We start from the raw sequence: 17,343 nt of genomic DNA, 5'->3' as shown, positions 1-17,343 counted from the left end.
CTTGTCATGGAAGGAGATCAGGTTAGTCAAGCAGGACAAGTCTTCCATAAACCCGTGCTGGCTGCATCTGATCACTTGATTGTCCCATGCGTGCTGGATCATGACATTCAAGATGATCTGCTCCATAACCTTCCCTAATACCAAGGTCAGACTGCCAGTCCTGTTGTTCCCCAGATCCTCTGTCCTGCCCTTCTTGTAGATTGATGTCATATTAGCTAACCTCCAGTCAGCTGGGGCCTCCCTGAATAGCCAGGACTGTTGGTAAATTACTGAAAATGGTGTGGCAATGAATTTGTGTGTTCTGTGCCACCTGTATGAGGCAATTTCTTGGTCTCTCATTTCTTCAATTTCAACCTCTATTGTAAAAATACGAGCCAGTTTCAGTTAAATCTAGTATCTTGCTTTTATGTATATATGCATATTTGATTGTCTTAAAAGCTGCCTAGGTGCAGAAAACAGCTTGAATATTCTCGCCGGATGACTTTTTGTGAGTTTCAAAGGTCATTCTCTGGTATAGAGCAAATGAATGTAAAACACATAGATGTGTATGTATGTATATCTTTGGATGTATATATAAAGAAGTATTTTGCATACAAGAAGGAAACTATTCCAGCTTCAACTTCTGTTTCCATCATACACATTTGAAAAGATTTTAAACACTGGTTCCTATTCCTCTGTAATTAAGGGTTATGGTTCATAGGCAATGTACCCTAACTAGAAAGTGAGAGGAATACTTCTGGAAAAAGCTAGGCTTTGCCATGACGATTTTCAACCTTTGCTCTTCAGGTTAATCTTTTCCTGATGTCTGCTAATCATTTGCTCTATAAGAGCAGGTCATGCTGTGGTAGTGGACATTGAAGGTTTCAGAGTTCAGTAATGGAATAACAACTAATAGAATAATTTATGTTAAAAATAGTGATATTAATGAAAAAGTTTCCTGCTTTTTTTTCCTGACAAAAGTATTCCTGTCAAACTATTTATTGAATCTTTAAAGGACCACACTCAGCTTGCCAAGTCATATATTAAAAAGTAGAAATTGAGGTTTCACAAGTAGATGATGACAATTTCAGACATCCTCACATGTTTAGCTGACTGAAACTTCATGATAATATACCACTGTGCGCTTCCTTCTTCCCTCTTTTACTTCAGTACACAAAATGAAGACTACTGAAAACGTCTTTAACGGTGTATAAACAGCACTTATCAGTGTGTTTGTAATCTTTTCTGGCAAGCTGTTAGCTCATAACAATGTACTTGATCACAACCTTTGTACTTCTTAATGCAATAATCTGATTTACTTTTAAGGTGTAACTCTGCCTAACACAAAGGATCAATATCTGATCAACTGCTAGAATTTCACTGTAAATCTAATGCTATAGGTGCTAGTCCGGCTTATTATTCCAGGCAGCAGAAGGCCGACGAAGACTGAGATGAATCAGTATGTTGAGTCACATCAACTGCGTGCTACTCTAGCAGTCTCTGAAAGATTAAAGTAAGAAGGTGGGCTTCTTGACGGGAAAAGTTATGTAATATAGTAATTCAGGGGAAAAAAAAAATATTCCCCCTTTAAAAAAAAAAAAAAAAGGCAAACAAAAAAGCAAACAAGCTTTCCTTTACTGCCTATGTTTAGTGACGTTCTGTTGGTTTGCTTAAATTTTTCAAGCAGTCCAGAGGGGCATCTTCTTAAAGGTAGTTTTTGATATTAAAGAATGAAAACTACAATTAAGTATAACATATACTTTCTACTGATACCTGTCTGAAACATAAAGCATAACATATTTTCTCCCAATACCTCTCAAAAAACTTGGGCCTAGAGCCATAGGCATATCTCATGCTGTTAATGTTTTTGTCTTTAGAAATAAACTCTTGTTGTTGAAAGAACATGTCATCTTAAAAGACAGCTTTTTCCACATATACCTTGAAACTCAGTAAACATCTAAAGGATTCTGGTATGACACAGTTCAAGTACTGTTGCTTGTTACAAATAAAGCAGTAAGGCAGAGTTTAAATAAAAGAAAAGAATGATTTTGAAGGGACCTTTGATGTTAAAGGTTAACCCCAACATATCACCTTAATGTTTACCCAGACACTAACTGCTTGACCAACTGAGAATTTGCTCAGTTGCGAATTCACTCACTGTTGTACGTTTTAGAAGAAATACTCTTTGAAAAGGAGATTTTGGTATTCTACACCATGTTTAAATTACCATTTGCTCTAGTACTGTTAGTTTTAATGTATGTCATTGCGTGGGAAATATATGTTGGTAGTCTTGAGATTTCACCATTAAGAGTGGTATGTCTGTTGCTGGATGGAAATGGGTTGTGGACCTGAAAAGTTGGTGAAATGTTTGGTTTTACTTGGGAATCAAAGCTATATTTTCCCTTGAAGATTTTAAAGCAATGTAAAAGCCTTTCTTCTGTCTATGCAAGAAAGGTAGAAACAGTCTGTTGCTTCACCCAGCAACTCATTATTGATTTTCCTTCATTTCATGAATGATAAAAGAGAATCCTTGTTAAAGGGTTCTCATAAATTACAGCTCTTATTTTCCACACTTTCACATTGCATAAACTTATGGCCTCATGTCATGTTATGACAGTGCTTGTACCCAAAGCTGTAGCTTATCTTTAGCACTGATGGTGACAACTGTGTTTGTTTGGTAGATGGGTCTTTTTCTTCATGAGATTTGGGCTACAAATAAACCATTGGTATGGTTCTGACAGTGAGTCTGGGAAGCAAGGAATAGTTTACAACATCAAGATTCTTTAAGAGGGTATTCAGCCAGCAGGGTATTTAGGGGAGTGCCACACAATAGAGCGACTTGGTGCTAACCTGAGAGACAGTGCAAGTCAATATGAGTACAGGAGTTTTGAAATTCAGGAGAGTAGCTCCAAGGTAAACGTGGTTGAATAGTGATTTTGTCTTCATCTGATTTAAACACTTCTCCTATGCGTGTTTCTTACCACTTCTTGACCAACTCTCTACTTCTTTCAAATACAAGACCATTAAATACTGATTTTAGCATACTGAGCTTTGAGCAGCAAGCTACTCTTGATGGTCAGCCTTTACCAGAAATGAGTTCTGTATCTCATCCATGCATCATCTTTTTTGTAATCTTGGGATTACAGAAGGTCCAAGCCTCGGTTCCTCAGTTCGAGTGTGTGGGTTTTTCTGTATACTGTGATTTATGAAAGAGAGTAGCCACCAGGAGATGTGACTTGTTACTTGTATAGCAAATAATTTTAAAGGTAAGAGAAGCAGTACTAATTTTCAGATACTCACTGCTGAGACAGTTGAAAAAACAATGCTCAGTATCTTCTCCTTAGTACTGTTGTTCAGGGAGTTACAACAAAAGTATTTACTGATATTCCTCTTGGCTTGAACGGTGGTGGTGTTTCAGGCACTTCAGGCACTGGAATTAAGTAGGTGTCTTAGTTGATTACTTGAAGCTGATGGAGCAAGTTGTCCAGGTCTTAGTTGGGACAGAGTTAATTTTCATCATAGAGGCTCATATGTTGCTGTGCTTTGGATTTTTAAGAAATCAGTGGTGATAACACACAAATATTTCAGTTTTTGTTGAGCAGTGGTAGCACAGAAAAACTTTTCTGCTTCTCTTGTTACCCTGCCAACGAGGAGGCTGGGGTTGCACCAGGCGATGGGAGGGGGCACAGCCAGGACAGCTGGCCCAGGCTGGCTAAAGGGATGTTCTATGTCAAATGAGGTTGTGCTCAGCAATAAAAGCTGGGGGGAGAGGAGGAGAGAATGTTGTTCAGAGGGATGGCATTTTCTTCCCAAGTAACCATTGCTGAATGGTTGCTTGCCAATGGGAAGCAGTGAATTAATCAGTTATTTTGCTTTGCAGGCACATGCAGTTTTTGTTTTATCTAGTGAACTGTCTTTATCTCAGCCAATGAATTCTTATACTTTTACCTTTCTGATTCTCTCCTGTTCCACTGTTGGGGGAGTGAACGAGCAGCTAGCTGTGTGATACTTAGCTGCCTGCCAAAGTTAAACCACGACACAGTTATAGAGACCACTTAGCAGCTATTACATAGATGTCTGTAAGGAAGCAGCATTATGCTCAATTTGCACAGGTTTACTTACTGTGTTTAAAAATAAATTGAGAAGCTATATCTCATTTCTGGGCTATATCTCAGTTCTGGGCTCCCTGGTACAAAAAAGACAGGGATCTCCTGGAAAGAGTCCAGCGGAGGGCCACAAAGATGATATGGGGCCTGGAGCATCTTCCCTATGAAGAAAGGCTGAGAGACCTGGGTCTCTTCAGCCTGGAGAAAAGAAGACTGAGGGGGGATCTCATCAATGTGTATAAATACCTGAGGTGTGGGAAACAGAGGGATTTGGCCAACCTCTTTTCAGTGGTTTGTGGGGACAGGACAAGGGGTAATGGCCACAAGATAGAGCCCAGGAAGTTCCGCACCAACATGCAAAAGAACTTCTTCACGGTGAGGGTGATGGAGCACTGGGACTGGCTGCCCAGGGAGGTTGTGGAGTCTCCTTCTCTGGAGATATTCAAGGCCCGTCTGGATGCCTACCTGGGCAGCCTGCTCTAAGGAACCTGCTTTGGCAGGGGGGTTGGACCCAATGATCTTTCAAGGTCCCTTCCAACCCCTGCAATTCTGTGATTCTGTGATTTGCTGGCACGTGTGTTTTCTGTCTAATTGGAGTGTCTTATTTACAGCTATTTTCATGTAATATTTTTCAATTGCTCTTTCTAGAGTCCATAAGTGTATTGAATGATGCTCTAAGTCAGATAGAGTCTCAAGGGAGCATATCTATGAATTCCACAAGCTCTGGATCAGTGGTCTCTTCATCTGTTGATACAGTGAGTACCTCTGTCTAACAGGCACACTCAAAGCTACCTGAAAACTTTGAGCATAGACACTTGTTCTGATGGCGATTAACTTCTACTCTGGCTTGCTGTCTGCAGAAAGAGGGTAGTAACCTCTGAGGAAAAGAAGCTAAATAAAAAAAAACTTATCCAGACTCCAGTCTTCATTTTTCTTACTGTTGATGGAAAAACTTGAGGCTAAATAGACCGAATAATGTAGAATACAAGCGCTTGTAAATTCTGTAAGCCTTTTTAGCTAGGTATTGTTCAGAAGAGGAAGCAAAGGACACATACAATGTGTTTTTGCTCTGTCTCCTTTTTAAAATATACCTAATTTTCCCTCTTTTCAATTTTATTACAGTATTAACTATTTCATTCATGGTTTGTTCTAGAAAAACTCTTACACATTACTGGGAGCAGAGACGTATAAAGTTATGCCATTTACTCTTGAAGTAAATTGCTAGCAGCAAGATAAAATGCATTACTATATTTGTTGCAGTACAAGCAACCTTAATCTAACGTATTATTGTATTTTCATTTCTCATGCTTGACGTTTACATGCAACTATACTTGGAAAAAAAAGTCCAGATATGAATTTTGTTTGATATGAGAATTATAGAAAGAATGCAAGTGCAGTGTTAAATACTGTGAAGTTTTATTTTACACTAATCTCTAATTTTCAGACCAACATTGTTGGCCGGGAATTGACTACCAAGGTGTATACGTACACTCACTTAGAGCCTATTCTATATGCTCTTGGTGTGGGAATGTCAACTAAGGATCCAGATCACCTGAAATTTCTCTTTGAAGGAAGTGAAGAGTTCTGCTGCTTACCTAGCTTTGGAGTAATTCCTGCTCAGACTTCAATGTTTGATGGTATTCCTTCTCTTCCAGGACTAAATATTGATCTTGCAAAGGTATGGATGAGCTAAGTATCTAATTTTGTTTGTCTTCTATGTAACTATTAAATTGCTTTAATTAGTACATTTATAATATTAATAGGTGCCCTCAATTTTAGAAATGGAAAATTTGGTGTTTATATTCTTGCATTCTAAGAAATTATTTATTTCACTTATACAAACTGTATCTTCATAAGATGATATGAATTACGAGTTTTGTGTTAAATTGTAGTTTGTGCCTGCTGTGTTTTTATTAAACTCCCAAAAGCTTAAATCTTGCTTTGAAAGTACTTGCTTTGAAAATACTTTGTTCAAGGTAAAGTTGGGGAAAAAAAAATTAAACAAAAGAAACCTGCACACTTCTTGTTTCTTTGTTTATTCTGAATACTTTCTAAAATATCTGCATATTTCCTTGCCATTGTGATTGTGCGCAGTGGGGGGCAACTGAATACATTGTTGTTATAGTGTTGCCTGTCTCTACATAGATGCTGCATGGTGAGCAATATCTGGAACTGTATAAACCGTTACCAACCTCAGGTCAGTCCTTTTATATTGCTGATTTGCTTGTCACTATGACAACACTTCTTGTAGCCACATCATAAGTGCAAATATGGAAGGTCTGCTTCCAATAGTATTTTTTTGAGTATTCTTTTTACAAGGAGTGAGGGAGAAGAGAGGCAACCTGTTGCGTTGTTGAAGGAATTCTGAAACGCTGTCTTTATGGGGTTAAGTGGTGCTGTTCTATAGTATATTTAGTAAACTTGTGCCTAATCTGAAATAATAAAAGCAACTACCTATGATTTTTTGGTTCGTTTTTTCTGTAGTTGGCCTGAAAAGAAATGAGCCAATTATTAAGAAAATGCATAACATGTAGGTATATTACACATAAAATTTGATATCAACTAGCAGAAATTGTAATTCTTTCTGTGAGGTTGTATCATAGGACTTTTGGGATGTTTACCAGCAAATTCTTTGGCAGTGGTTCATCCTTGTGCCTCTAAGAGAAATAGATTTAAACTGTATCTGTAAGGGAGTAATGAACATCTTTATAAGGAAGCTAAAAGTCATTTACATTTCTTACTGTCAAAATTAAGGTATTAGTTACTGTTTTAAAAAACACGTTTTGCAGATCGCTCTATTTTCCCCGATTACAGCACTTGAGAGATGCTCATTAGATTCATTCAGGATACACATGCATGTGTCTGGGTTTCCTCATTAGTTGTTTTCGGAAGTAATTTTTTTCAGATTATAGAAGGAAAGAAATCTTAAAAGCAATGGATTAATAGCGTATTTTATAGAAACAAAATGAGGTGTGTGAAAGTTTTAATTTCAAAGAAGGCTGATAATTGTTAGTGGATCATCAGGACTCATAAACCTGTTTATTTTTCCATTCCATAGGCTGATCATGTAAGTATGTATGGTAACATCTGTCTAGAGCAATAGTTTCTTTAAAGGCAAACTTCATAAATGTACAGATCCAGGCCCTGAGCTGAGCTGCTGTTCTGTAAAACTGTAGTTGTCTCAGCCCTCTTGAAATCTGTGGACAAACCGTATGTGGTAGAATCTGTTTTGGACTTAGTGATGTGTTTATATTTGAAGCATGATTTGTGTTTAGCTCTGCATACATAAACAATTGCAAGATTTCAAGGAAAAAAACACACACAAATAACCAAACAACCAAGATTCGAAAATATTACCACTTTTTTATCACGGTGATTGTGATTATTATGACTGTCATTATGATAACTATTACTATTAAAATAGTGTATCAAGAGTGATCTGTGAACATTCTTGAAGCAAAACTTCATGATTCTAAAATATGTGCATGTTCTTATTGTCTTACAGGACAACTAACTTCAGTTTCAACTATTGCTGATATACTTGACAAAGGTTCGGGAGCAGTCTTGCTAATAGATGGTGAGAATATTTATAATTTTCTTAGGGGTTGCAATGAAATTTGAGAGGCTTGTTATTTTCTAGCTGTAACAGTATCTGCCAGCCTTTCTTCTGTAAAGACTTTTACCTTTTTAAGTTCTATTGAGAGCTGAGAAATGAGCTAATTATCAATAGCTGTGTAACTGTATAATGTCATTGTTCTTGGGTAGTTAACGTACTAAAATAAAGAACACTGTTTTTTGGAAAAAGATTTCAGAGATTTGATTTCTCCCTGTATAAGTGGAATAGTGCACTGTGCAAACCGAACAAAGTTCTTAATAATAGTTAGTATGGTCTGCAGGCAGCAATTTTAGCTAGGGGGCATCTGTGCACCAAAACCCTATTTCCTTTCTCGTGTATCCAAGTTAAGGGATCAGTACATCTCTGGAAGTGGATAGGTTGTCATTTTCTGAATTTTGGTATCTTTAGGTGTGGTATGCCAAGGACCTTGAGAAATTAGATTACTAGATTAATGGGCAACATCTGCTCTTCTATTAGAGGTTCGAAGAAGAATTAGAAGAATAGATTAATGGGCAGTGATTCTCTAATTCCTCTTGTACTTTTATACTTCCAGTTTATAGATAACATTTTTTAAAAGGTATTAATATTATTAATATAATAAAATACTAATATGATATTTAAAAAGACATTTAATGTTCCTTCTCATTGTGGTTTGCACTGTGTTGTGCTAACATTGATTTTATCTGTTTTTCTGTGACACACAAGTTATTTTTGTGAACAGAATGTTAGTGACTTTTAAATTCTTTTCAGAACTGGAAATGGACATTAACAATACAATAAATTTCAGTCTAAGATGTGAAGGGGTGGAGTAGGCATGAACTGGAAATAGGAAGCTGAATCTCAATGATTCGGTGTAAGGAGTTTAACTTCTGGAACAAACCTTAAAATAAACTTGCTCTGGAGCTTTTTTCGTACAAGAATGCGTTACATTTTGAGAGATGGCAGTGTGCTTTACGTATGAAGGATTCTTAATAGCTTCTAATAAGTCATATTTTATGGCTCAATTCTATTTAAATAAATTGCTAATGCCATATCAAACACTGAAATAAATACTAATTGCAGCACTGTGCTTTTAACACCTTAATTGTCATCAGTATTTCGATAGCTCATTTTTTAAAATTTTAATGCTTTCATATAGATAAAATTCATGATAATATTATTCAAAATATGTGATCATTTTTCACTAGCCAAGAAATGACTTGCAGCAGTACAACAGGAAATTGTAATTATTGTCCCTTAAGTTGCTAAAATGATCTTTGGCGTATTTGAAGCTAAACTGTTCCCTTGTACCACCGTATGCTAGCTATGTGAAAAAAGAAGACAACACATGACCATTCTCTTTTCTTGTCTTTCAGTGAATACCTATTGTGGAAAGGATCTAGTGTGCTATAACCAGTTCTCCTTGTTTTTTGTTGGAGCTGGAGGGTTTGGTGGAAAACGAACATCAGAAAAGGCCAAGGTAAATTCAAACATTCATACTGGGAAAAAAATTGTCGGTGCTGCAAGAAGGATATATGCTATATCAACTAGGAAGGATACGCTACCATTTCAGCAGTATAGAATAGAATAGGTCAGTTGGAAGGTACTTTCAAAGATCATTCAGTCCAACTGCTTTGAGGACTTCAGTCCAAACCAAAAATTAAAGCATATTATGGAGGGCATTATCCAAATCCTTTTGAAGACCGACAGGCATGGGACATCAGCCACCTCTCTAGAAAGCTTGTTCCAGTGTTTGACCACACTCACAGTAAAGTGAGTGCAGTACAGACTTGAATCTAAATAGCTCATTTCGTTGAAGAACCTGTGAGAAAAGGTACTGGTCAGGACCTGAAAAAAGTGTATGTGACAATAGGAGAGCAAAGTGAGTTACTGAGCATGCTACTGATCAAATATTCCTACATTTAAATATTTGAAATTAGAGATAGAAAATACCCTAATAGACTGTGGAACAGGTGATTCTAATTTAGATTTGAATCTAAATTAAGTTGGATTGTTCTAGCAGTGACTCAACCAAAAAGCAAAAAAGAGGTTTTGAGAACAGGTACTTTTGTATTCTGTACCACTCTAAATTTGTCAAAGCTGTATGCTTCTCTGTAACCATCCAGTTCTTTCTATAATACCTTAATAGTAAGACTTACATGAAGACTGTTGCGTCACAGGCAAGGGTGCCATTTAGTGTCATTTAAGAGCGTCTAAAATAACCTGCAGTCATCTGTGGACTTGGCATTATAAAATAGTCTTTCAGTGAAACTGAAATTCATGTGAAATGTGTGATGTGGACACAAAGCTCCTCTAGAGGATTATTAGTATTCGGTCTTTTAGAAGAGAACCTTTTGACAGAGAAGTTGACAGTCTAGCTGGCTGCAACCTGAAGTGGCTAAATTTGACACAATTAATTCCACAGAAACAGTAAAAGAATGTAGTAATATGTCTAGGCAGTGCTAAAATCCTTAAACTCCTTCTGCTGTAGGTCAGATGGAAGATCAGTTTAACTGACGAGTCATATTGACTTTTGGTTTTAGGATGACCAAATGTAAGCTCTGCAAACAACAGAAACTGCATGCTTTGATTCTATGTATTTAATCACTCTCAACCACACTCTCCGTAGATGGACTGATGAGGAAGACTATACATTTCTTTTTAAAAGCTAGTCTGAAGAAGGTTTTGTTTTTTCAATTTACTTTTGATCTGAAAAATGTTTAGAGGCCTGCGAGATCAGAACAAGAACAGAGAATTGGCTTTTATTTGTAAGTCTTGGTGTTTTCAAGTAGATTCTGGGAGCTTTTCCTTTCATGCATAGCTTTAAGAGCAGAATTTTTGTCAGCTTTGAGTGTAAGCAGCAAGGACAGAGTGACTAGAGGTTGAGATTTTAGAGACTTAGTCCAGAGGCGTGCTGCTGAGCTGTTGGATTGTTCCAGAGTTTTTGTGATTTTAAACTTGCCTCAACTTTGCTGTCATGATCACACTTTCATTTCTGCTTCAGTGCTTGTAGACCCAGTTGGGAATGCACAATCTGTGCTTGATCAGTTTATCATTACTAGTATGCTGCTCCTCTACCTCAGAGCTGCTTGTTACTTCTTGGGTATGTGTGTGTGAGAGGACTACTTACATTTAAAAATGAATTTATACCTAGTGACAAATTTGTGTATATGTATATAGAGAGCGTTAAAGTTTCATTAAGTAATTTTTTCATATGTTAAATTTGTGCTAGTAGGTATAGTCATATGTTAATACTGCAAGATTTCGCACTATTGAAAAGCTCATTTTAATAAAAAGCTGAGGAGCAAGAACTCAAAGTGGTGTTAGGTTTGAACATGCTGTTTCTGGAAAAGACCTCTAGGTGTAGCTCTTCATAAATCTATGCCTCTGTGTGAAGGAGGTTTAGAGAGCATAAAGAAGATAAGAGAGAAGTAATCATTACTATTTCTCACTTACGCTGGAGTGGAACTTGTGCATTCTGAAGGAGAGTTAGCAAGTGACGAACAATGCCACATGAACACACGGTATTCATGTCCAAATGCATTATGTAGCTAGCCAGGTACCAGACACATAACTGTTCTTTCCTTGAATACTGTGTTTAAACATAGTATCAGCTATGACAGAATGTTGTTGTGAACTAGAGCCATAAGGCACTACAATAAACAACAGTCAGTTCGACATAGGCTATTGTAAGCTCAGTATTTTCAATAATCTGTACCTAGTTACATCTGTAACACGGTAGAGGGATGTTCTTTGGATTTTTGGATGAAAATCTACAATCTATATAACTACATAACCTGTGAACCCTTTATGCTTCTGTAATCAGTTTTATAATAGTGCATGTAAAAATAGTGGTCCAAAAGAAATGCTGTTAATTTATATTGGTGGTATCAATGAGCCCAGTGTAGTGCCTTGGTACTTTTTATTTAAGTTTTGCACTTAAGGCAAATGCAACTTCTTCACACTATTCAGTGAAGTATGAGAATGCTACTTAAAAATTATTTTACGTTTCAAAATATAAAGAATGCCTGTTTCAGATAACAGTCCCTCTTTTGACAGAAGAAAATGAATACCATCTAGTTAAGACAACATAGGAATAGCACATTCAAGGACCTTTTTACAAGCAAAAGGACAGTTTCAAATGACAAATTCCCCTGATTTGTGTTCACAAAACTTCTTGGGAACAAAAACAAAACCCAAAACCTTTTGTGTACCTCTGTGCCAAAAAGAAATCCGAAACTGATCAGACATGTCCTGCAAAGTATGTTTTTGTCACTTTGCACATGTACTGCACCTGCCAACCAAGGAGAAGAAATTTGCAAATTGAGGTCTATGTTGAACAACACCTTGTGCAAGTCATGTTTCCCTTCTTCAGTTAGTGTTCTTGCCCTAATGACGATGGTTTCCTTAATTACTCATTTGTTGGCTAGTTTCAACCAATTTATAGCTCAGTAATTCAGGTTTCATTTCTTTAAACCAACTGGAGGTAAATTGGGAAGCCATTAATGTTCTGAAAGCATGTTATGTGGTGTTCTTGCTATCAAGCTGAATAATGAGTAGATCCATTGTGAATCTTTGAAGTGACAAATGCAGGAGTGATGTTTTCAAGTCTTCCATCCAATAGATGTCTTTGCTCTGCTGTTAATAAATGGGAAAGAGACTCTGCTGTTACTAGATGTGACACTACTCAGTACTTAGTTTCTGATGATTTTTCTTTTCTTTGGGAAAGAGCTTACAAAAGTTAAGATTAAGTAGAATTCCTGCAGGTGAGAGTCAATTTGATTGCTTTTGCTTTGTAGCTTGTTTCCTTTTTTCTTTTTTTTTCTTTTTTTTTTGGAAACACTACAGAAAGAGAGGAAAAAAGATTTCAGCTACTTTAATAGATTTGAATTCATTATGGCATTCTTTGTGTTTATCGTCACCTAAGATACTCTCTTGACAGTCAGCTGATAGTTTATATAATCAGAACTGAACAATGAAGCTGAAGATTGCAAAAGAATAACTTTCTTACAATGTGGTTGAGCTTCATATGCAGTATGTAATTGCAAAGAGGAAACAGAAGTGCAAAGTGAAAAAAAAAAAAAAAAAAGAGCTGTGAAAATGTGATGTAGTCCATAAGTGAGGTAATAAATTATTTTCTAGTCCATCGAGCTTTTTAGAATATTATATTAAAAAGCTTCACTTTTGTATCTGTGTTCGAAAACACTAATGTTCTATGAGACCACTGGTTTTGGGGGGCTTGAACAAAAAAGCTAGGATAGCTTGGTAGAAATGTAATCAAATTGATCAGCTAGGTGTAACTTAGATCTGGTGCCTCACGTTCACTGTCTCTGCGAAGGTGATCTTGAAAGCTATTTTTTTTCCTGTTTCTCCTTGAAGAAGGGATGAGAGGAACCCTAAAAACTTGGTAAACGCTATTTTTCTTTATACACTTCTGCCAGTGATTCTGGCATGGGTATGAATAAAGGATTTTTGCAGTGAAATATTGATACTACTACTTTTGCTTCAGGTAACAGTGAATCCACCCAAGAGACCCCCTGATGCTGTACTTTCTGATGTCACAACAGCTGATCAGGTAAAGTTGTACGTGCTCAAGGTGTGACAATGTTTGTTTTACTTGGAGAAAAAATATTGCATGATACTCGCTAATGCTTTAAATTTTCTGTTATACCTCAGGTATTTATGTATACTTTATTTATAACTTGAAGCTAAAATTTATGCTACATTACAGTGGTATATTCAATATACTAAAAGGTTCTTTTAATAAAGCAGTGAGAATTTGATATTTATATATATTATATAAATATATAATATGTAATATAAATATTTTATATTTTGTTATTACAAAATTCTACACAAAGAGGAAATGAACATGCTGAGAAATTGTATTCAGTTGTAGTTAAAAAAAAAAATTCAAAGTCTATGAAATTTGCAATGAATGGTGCATGCAAACAGTGGCTTAAAAAAAATGAAAGTGTTTCAAGTTTCATAGTTCTGAAAATTTTAAATTTCTCAATTAGCAGTAGCCAGGGTAATCTGACATACTGACAGATACCTCTCCAGGTATGTTTCCCTCTATTCTTAGTCCCACTGGATCACAGGCATCTACTTTCCAAAGGCAAAAACCCAAGTAGATAAAATTGTCTTTTTCTGAAGGTGGAGAAATGCAGGAGTCGGATAAATAAGAAGGGAAGGCTATCAGCATGGAGACAATGAGTAGTAGTTTCAAAAGCAACGTAGTTCTGGCAGGAGGATATACCTTCTGGAGATACAATTAAATTATCATGCATCAGCTGACCTGTGGTAACTAATACCTGCTTGGCTCCGATTATATACACAGTAATTCAAATTAAGCCTCACCAATCTGATTCATGTACTTGAAGTCCAAGTTAGCTATACCTACTTAAAACAAGAAAGAGACAAGCTCAGCATTTCTGTATCTGTCGATAATTTACTTGCTGCATCCTAAAATTTAGTGTCAGTCTATGAGAAGCAGATGTCCAGTTTTTCTGAATAGGCTTCATCAAATGTGTGCAAGTACATCAAGGAACGGGAAAACAAGAGTACTCTGCTCCTGAGAGGGGGAGAAATGCAGTGGAAGGTGCTCTCTTGCAGCTGGCACTCTATTAGATGAGATGCAGCAACCTTAATAGCCCAGTAGTTAGAGCATTTATTTTGAATCTTAGAAGCCTAGTTCAGATTCTTCTGTGTGATTGTACCAGAATTGATTCCCAGGCCCATCAACTTTCAGATGATATTTGTGATGCCCTCATTCATAGGTCAGATTCTGAGTCTCAATCCCTTATGTCGAGTTACTGTGTATAAAATGCTGAGTTTAAGACATAAAAAAGATAGTAGTGACTCTATAATGCAGAAGTTTGGAAACTTTGCTGCTGCAAAGTAAGTTTTTGAAAATAAAGTAGCACAGAGTAGACATCACACTATTTTTATTTTATTATATGCTCTGATAGGTAAGTATACAATGAGAATTCATCTTCAATTAGATTTTTCAGGAGTCACAGGCAATAGAGTTTCAGAATTGCAAGACCACCTACCTGCCTAATTATTCAGTAGCATCTGTGCGTAAGTGATGATGCTGATTTGTAGGATGGAGAATGTGCAGAACTTGGGGACTTCATGGGCAGAAATACAGAATTTCATTTGTAGGACAACTTGGGGAAAGTTTACCAAAACTTTGTGTCTTTGTGTTTTATGCACCACTGCATAAAATCCTTTTTGTTAATGGAAGTTGGCGTGCAAATTGCATTGATATTTCTGGATTTTTTTCTTTGTGTTTAAATGCCAAAAGTGTTGGCAGAAATGACTGTTGCCACTCAGCCATCAGATTAGTTTAGAGTGTGAGGAGACAGATTGAGAGACTCAGTTTGTACATGGCATTTGAGCTAACTTGAACTGTTTTAGTTTACAATGATTGTTGTGACATTGTACACTTAGTTTCTATGTTGCCACAGTTCACTTCAGAAAAAATGTTTTTTTTCCCCTTAACTTCTCATAGCATCATCATGTAGTAAACTTCCTGATAACCAGACCACCATGCATCTTTAAAAATTTGTTACAATAATGAGTCCTATTTTTCACTGAAGTCAGTGACTCCAGTTATTGTAGAAGTTACATTTAATTCTGAATTAACTACTTGCTACTACCCATGTGTTGCCATTTCCCTAGGTTCACTATAAAGAGCAAATTGCAGCTGTGTGTGTACTCTGTGGAAACCAGAAGACTTCAATACTCTGGGTTAAGTTAGAGTGCAAGAGGAAAAGTTTCTGTGTTTCCAGACAGAGGGAATCACTCATTAGCAAAGAGGATACTGGGAACAGAGGTGTAATAACCATTTTTTGCCCTCCACTGTGTGTTTAGCAGAATGGAGGCTACAGCCACCTAGAGTGCCTTGAAAAACGATGGTTTCTTATGTCAGGGTCCAGTGACAGAACAAACTAATCCTTTTGGTTAGTGGTATCAAAGAGTAACCAGGTAGTATAGTAAGATACTACCTGGTAGTATACTGCAACATACTAGCCAGGTAGTATAATCAATCTTTATCCCTTTCAAATCTGTGCCTGTTCCTGAGAAGTTATTTAAACATCCAACCAGTACTTATGAATGAATGACTTGAAGTACCATACAGTGGGCTGCTTGAAGATGAGGAAGTTAAGGAAAATCTACCAGAAGTATCTGAGCTTCTTAAAGTGTTTAAAGCTTAAAATTTGCATCCTGCTGAAGTACATAAAATATTTCCTCTGGGATGTTTTTGAGATTTTCCATAAAGTACTAAGTCATGTTTTTTTCCATACTGCTCTGAAGAAATGTGCATGTGCTGTGGCATTTTTCTAGTTCCCTGTAACCAGAGCCATGCTTTACTGGATATACTCCCATAAATCTTTTGAATAAAATAGACCTTTTGACAGAAGATCAAGAAGTCTAGAGTGTTAGACTGTTAGCCATTTAGCAAGAAATGAATCATGCAATTTCAACCTGGTAGGGAATGTTTAATGTAGTTACAGATCTTCAGTATCACCAAGCTATTCCTTTCTTGCTAGTTTTCAAACCAGGGACTTAAATTGGTCAATCAAACAAATTTGGCTAAATGATTCCTTATGCGATTAAGATGCACAGACTGTGAATCATATACATCTGCATCTCTGGAGAGTTTTCTTTTCACCACATTCCCAAAAGTGTTGATTTTTTGGAGTTCATTTTTTTATGACAAACACGAGATAAGCTGCAGTGGGTATTTCAAGTGGGTGATGTCCAAGTGTTGCTACTTCTGAGGAAATAAATAAATACGAGGAAATGAGTATGTTGGGGACTTTCTGCTGTTTGTATTTGTTTTTGTTTTTGTCTTGGAAATACATCATTCTGATAATTGTGTGGTGTGATCTGTTATAGCAGTTATCTAACTGTTAGTTAGAACTGTTATCTGTCTATATCAAAATTATTATTTGGCATACACAGTGTTGTCAGAGTAAGTACACAGTATCACAGTAGCCCATTAAATGGATTTTTCAAGGAGATGTTTTAATTTTACTCTTCTGTATTCCTTTCTACTTTCTGTTTGTCTTCGTGGAAAAAAATAAGCTGTAACAGGTGGAGTTTGCAGGACTTCTAAGTTTGTGTTAATGTCATCTTATTTCAGTAAAATATCTTGTATTTTAAGAAAGGGTTACTGATTGAAAAATTATCTTTGCTTGCAACAGTATCATATGTTTCACTAAAGCATTCTCCCACTTTGAATTCTGACTTGGAGTGTTTTGTGTTACTTATATTGATAGAGAGAAGTAGACAAAGCAAAGAGGTAGAAAAGACTATTTAGATTTTGAAAAATACAATGTCTCAACCTTCTTTGGGCAACCTGTGTGCATGTAGCTGTGCCCCTGCAAAGCAGCATCATGTGGTCTGAATTACTCCTGAAGCTACTTTTCCATGCAACCTGCATATTTCCAGTACATACTAGCTCTGATACCTGACTTCTAGGGTCTGGAAAATTGGAATATCTTGGTTTCAAAGATTTTTAAAAAAATTCCTTGTGAAAGCAAATGAAACTGAGACTGATACTGGCATGTTGAGAGGAATGGCTTTGTTGATATCCTGTCATTATTATTTGGAAAGCTATGATAACATTTTAAACATGGCAGATACTTTAAG

At 36.5% G+C, this 17,343-nt stretch overlaps 1 protein-coding gene across 1 annotated transcript in view; it reads left to right on the top strand.

The window, feature by feature from the left end:
* HSD17B4 (hydroxysteroid 17-beta dehydrogenase 4) overlaps positions 1 to 17,343 on the top strand; it is a 62,744-nt gene that overhangs the window by 21,556 nt on the left and 23,845 nt on the right. The window contains exons 12-17 of the mRNA XM_040540514.1: positions 4,734 to 4,840; positions 5,530 to 5,763; positions 6,231 to 6,282; positions 7,591 to 7,662; positions 9,057 to 9,160; positions 13,190 to 13,255. Of these exons, the coding sequence (XP_040396448.1) occupies positions 4,734 to 4,840; positions 5,530 to 5,763; positions 6,231 to 6,282; positions 7,591 to 7,662; positions 9,057 to 9,160; positions 13,190 to 13,255 (635 nt within the window). The remainder of the gene's footprint in view (positions 1 to 4,733; positions 4,841 to 5,529; positions 5,764 to 6,230; positions 6,283 to 7,590; positions 7,663 to 9,056; positions 9,161 to 13,189; positions 13,256 to 17,343) is intronic.

The sequence above is a fragment of the Cygnus olor genome, chromosome Z (genome assembly GCF_009769625.2).
Source record: "Cygnus olor isolate bCygOlo1 chromosome Z, bCygOlo1.pri.v2, whole genome shotgun sequence".
Classification (NCBI taxonomy): domain Eukaryota; kingdom Metazoa; phylum Chordata; class Aves; order Anseriformes; family Anatidae; genus Cygnus; species Cygnus olor.
Note: the sequence above shows the minus strand (reverse complement) of the source record. Positions and strands in the feature narration are given on the sequence as shown.